The sequence below is a fragment of the Chenopodium album genome, chromosome 4, assembly GCF_948465745.1.
Source record: "Chenopodium album chromosome 4, dcCheAlbu1.1, whole genome shotgun sequence".
NCBI lineage: Eukaryota > Viridiplantae > Streptophyta > Magnoliopsida > Caryophyllales > Amaranthaceae > Chenopodium > Chenopodium album.
The window spans coordinates 11,502,702-11,506,182 of NC_137837.1; the positions used below are offsets into that span (position 1 = coordinate 11,502,702).

A 3,481-nucleotide genomic window follows, 5' to 3' on the forward strand; every position below is an offset into this window, starting at 1 on the left:
CCATGCCGCAGCCTACCTACGGACTTCTCTGCTGTCCGTTGGAATTAGGGGGAGTAGTGGGAGGCTGGGCTGTTGGCAAGGGTTTGGGCCCATATGGATTTGTGGTTGGTTTGGCATTCCAAGGGTTGGGCTATGTGGCATGCGATGCTGCCAAAGTGGGGAAAGAAGTGGGCTAGGATCATTATTATCAAGGAAATTGTAATCAGTAGTTCGAAAAGAGCAAGGTTTTGAAATGGAAAGGTTGACTCATTGAATGTAACATGTCTAGAAATAATGATCTTATTTGTGGAAAGGTCAAGACACTTGTATACCCTATGGTTTGCGGGATATCCTAAAAAGACACATGGTGTGGACCTTGGAGCTAACTTGTGAGGACCGTAGACGAGAGATTAGGAAAACATAAACAACCAATACCCAAATGTGGTCATAGGAAGGTGTGACCCTAAACAAAGCTTGAGCGAGAGTGCTATGTGAGAGAGCTTTTGTGGGTAAGATGCTGAGAAGGTAGGTTGTAGTTTCAAGTGAATGAACCCAATAAGAGGGAGGGAGTGAGGCATGAAAAAGAAGAGTGCGAGAATCATTATTTAGAGATTAAATAATGCGTTCGGCCTTCCCATTTTGAGATGAGGTGTATGAACAAGAAAATCGAAAAACTAATCCATTAGTGGCACAAAACAATTTGAACGAATCATTATCAAACTCTCTACCATGGTCACTTTGAAATGATTTACAGGTTGTTCGAATTGTGTGACAACATATTGTCTAACATTCAAGAAAGATTGAAAAGTTTGGGATTTGAATTTTAGTGGGATACTCCATACGAAGTAAGTAAAGTCATCCAATAACACCAAATAATATTTATGACCATTAGTACTACGAATAGGATATGTCCATAAATCTTCATGAATTATTTCAAAAGCTGTAGAAGTAGTACTATTTGAAATCATAAAAGGGTAAACGAACATGTTTTCCTAATTAACATGAAACACACAAGGTAGAGTCATGATCTTTACATATTACAAGAAATAAAATTTCTAGACTAAAGAAAATTTAAAGCAGAATTTCCCAGATGCCCTAGACGATCATGCCAAGGAGGTAAAGGGCCAGCAATAAGAGTTGTGGCAAGACAAGTTGATGGGTTGGTGTTGGTGGTCACAAGATATAAGTCCCCCATACTATTGCATCTCGTTATTACCTTCCCCGTACGTAGATCCTTCACTGAAAAACCAAAAGCATCAACTTCAATAGACATAGAATTATCTGAAATGAATTTTCAAACAGAAATAATGTTTTTGAATATCTGAGGTGTGCTAATAGAACATCATGTAAAGTAGTGTGACCATAACCAGTGACAGGAATGCGATGACCATTACCAACTAAAATATGATCATTAGTGCTCAAATTAAACAAGTGTATGAGAGTACCTGAATTGTTGGTCTTATGTGACGTTGCACCCGAATCCAAATACCATGAGTTGTCTTGTGGGAGTGACATAGTGGCAAACGAGTTCCCCAACTTGGTGGGAGTCATAGGTGGCCCGTAGTTCGGAGTTTGATATGCCGGATACGGAATGTAGTACTGTTGTTAAGGTAACTGGGCCACGTATGCAACCCTTTGAGGCTGCCCACTGGGCTGGACCTGATAGGGGGCCTGCTGAGGATATAGGAAAGGGGCAGGGTCCATTGTTGGTATTGTTGAGGCTGTTGGGCCCAACTTGGATTTTGGCCCCATTGAGGAGCCTATTGCTGCAAAGCTGAGTCTTGAGAGTTAGAGTCTCGTCCCTGACCTCGTCCCTTGCCCCCCCTTACCGAAGTTAGTCTTCCTACGTCCGCGGTTGTTACCTTTGCCGGGAGTGCAGCCGCCGCCGGAAGGTCGATGCTGTGAAGGTGATTGTTGCGGCGACTGTGGGGTGTTGCTAGTGGTGGAAGCCGCGCTGTTTTGAGCAACAAGTGTCGTCTAGTTTCCTTTGTCATTGGACCGCCTCGTCTCATCAAGAAGTAGGCGAGATCAAGCAAATTCAAAAGAAGGCAATGGCTCGATCTGCTGAATAATTGTCGCAACTGTATCATAATATATGTTAACGAGTCCCAACACGAGGCGAATGACGAGTTTTTTCTCCGAGACCGGTTGGTCGACGGCTGCCGATTGACCCTTTAGGATCTTCAATTGCTGACAGTAGAAATTGACATCGGCAAAATTGGATAGATGAAGGTTGTTGAACTGATTCTCGAGGTAGACGACTCTAATGTTCTTGTTTTTGAAATAATGCCTTCAATTTGTCCCAAATTGTTTGCGCTGAGTCGCCTCTGCCAAGAACCATTGTGAGTAAGTCCGTGGAGATAGTGCCATCAATCCATTGTTTAACCACAGAGTCAAGACGGAGCCACAAAGAATCTGAAATATTAGCCAGACGCGGAGTCTTTGGATCAATATGATCAAAGACGTTAAAAGCATGACAATGAACATCGAATAACTCGACCCAATTCGAGTATCGAACCTTTTCCCGATCAAGAATCACTACTAGAAAACAGCTTAATTCCGACTGGAAAATTCCATCGGAAACACCTTATTTTCCATCGAAAATCGTATTTCCGATGGAATTCTGTCGGAAAGTGTCGTCGGAAAAGTATTCGTGGGAAAATCGACCTTTCCGACAGATTTCATGCGTCAGAGAGGTTTTATGTGTATGGAAAAGTCCGTCGGAAATTCCTGACGGAAATTCCGTCGGAAAATCCTTTAAAAAAACAAAAAAAAAAAAAAGAATAAACCCCGCACCACCCCATACCACCATCAGACCCCCACCGCTAAACCACCACCTCCACCGCAACAAATACAATTAAAAAAACTCCTCAAATATTATTCCCCACAACCACCACCGACCACCCTAAGCGAACCACCACCAACCACCCTAAGCGAACCACCACTGACCACCTAAACCAATGCTGACCCAGATCCATCCACCAAAACCCACCAACCAAAATCCACCAACACTTAAAAACCAACCTTCACCCACCCACCTAAAACCGACCACACACACCCACACCAAATCCACCTAACCTAAAGTACCAAACTGCCAAACCCTCACCGAGCACTAACCAAAACACCCAAACCCTGACCTAGATCTACACCACCGCCACCGACAAGTCCACCGCCACCACAATTCACCATAAAATAAAATAAAAAATCTCAAAAAAAATAAGTGAGAATAAAGTACATACCTTGAACGAATTTCACCAACAAAACCCCAAAATTGGCTCGAATTTGGGTTTTAAAGGTCAAATTCGACCATGAAAACTCTATGGTCGAATTTGACATGAAAAAACCATTAATTTATAGAAATCGGCGAGGAATTGACAAGAACACCACCAACCATGCTCGTGGGCATCTTAAACACCACCAACCATGCTTGTCGGCGGCTGGAACACCACAAACCCTACTTCTCGGTGCCGTGAACAGCAACAACTAAGAACAAAAGAGAGAA

The 3,481-nt window shown here is 43.0% G+C and overlaps 1 protein-coding gene across 1 annotated transcript; it reads right to left on the minus strand.

The window, feature by feature from the left end:
• Nucleotides 1-2,242: 2,242 nt before the first annotated feature.
• Nucleotides 2,243-3,168, minus strand: LOC145627649 (uncharacterized). The gene is made up of 2 exons (XM_081680012.1): nt 3,097-3,168; nt 2,243-2,542 (listed from the first exon to the last, which is right to left on the minus strand). Exons 1-2 carry the CDS (start codon nt 3,166-3,168, stop codon nt 2,243-2,245), a joined length of 372 nt encoding a protein of 123 aa, XP_081536138.1.
• Between the last annotated feature and the right edge of the window lie 313 nt (nt 3,169-3,481).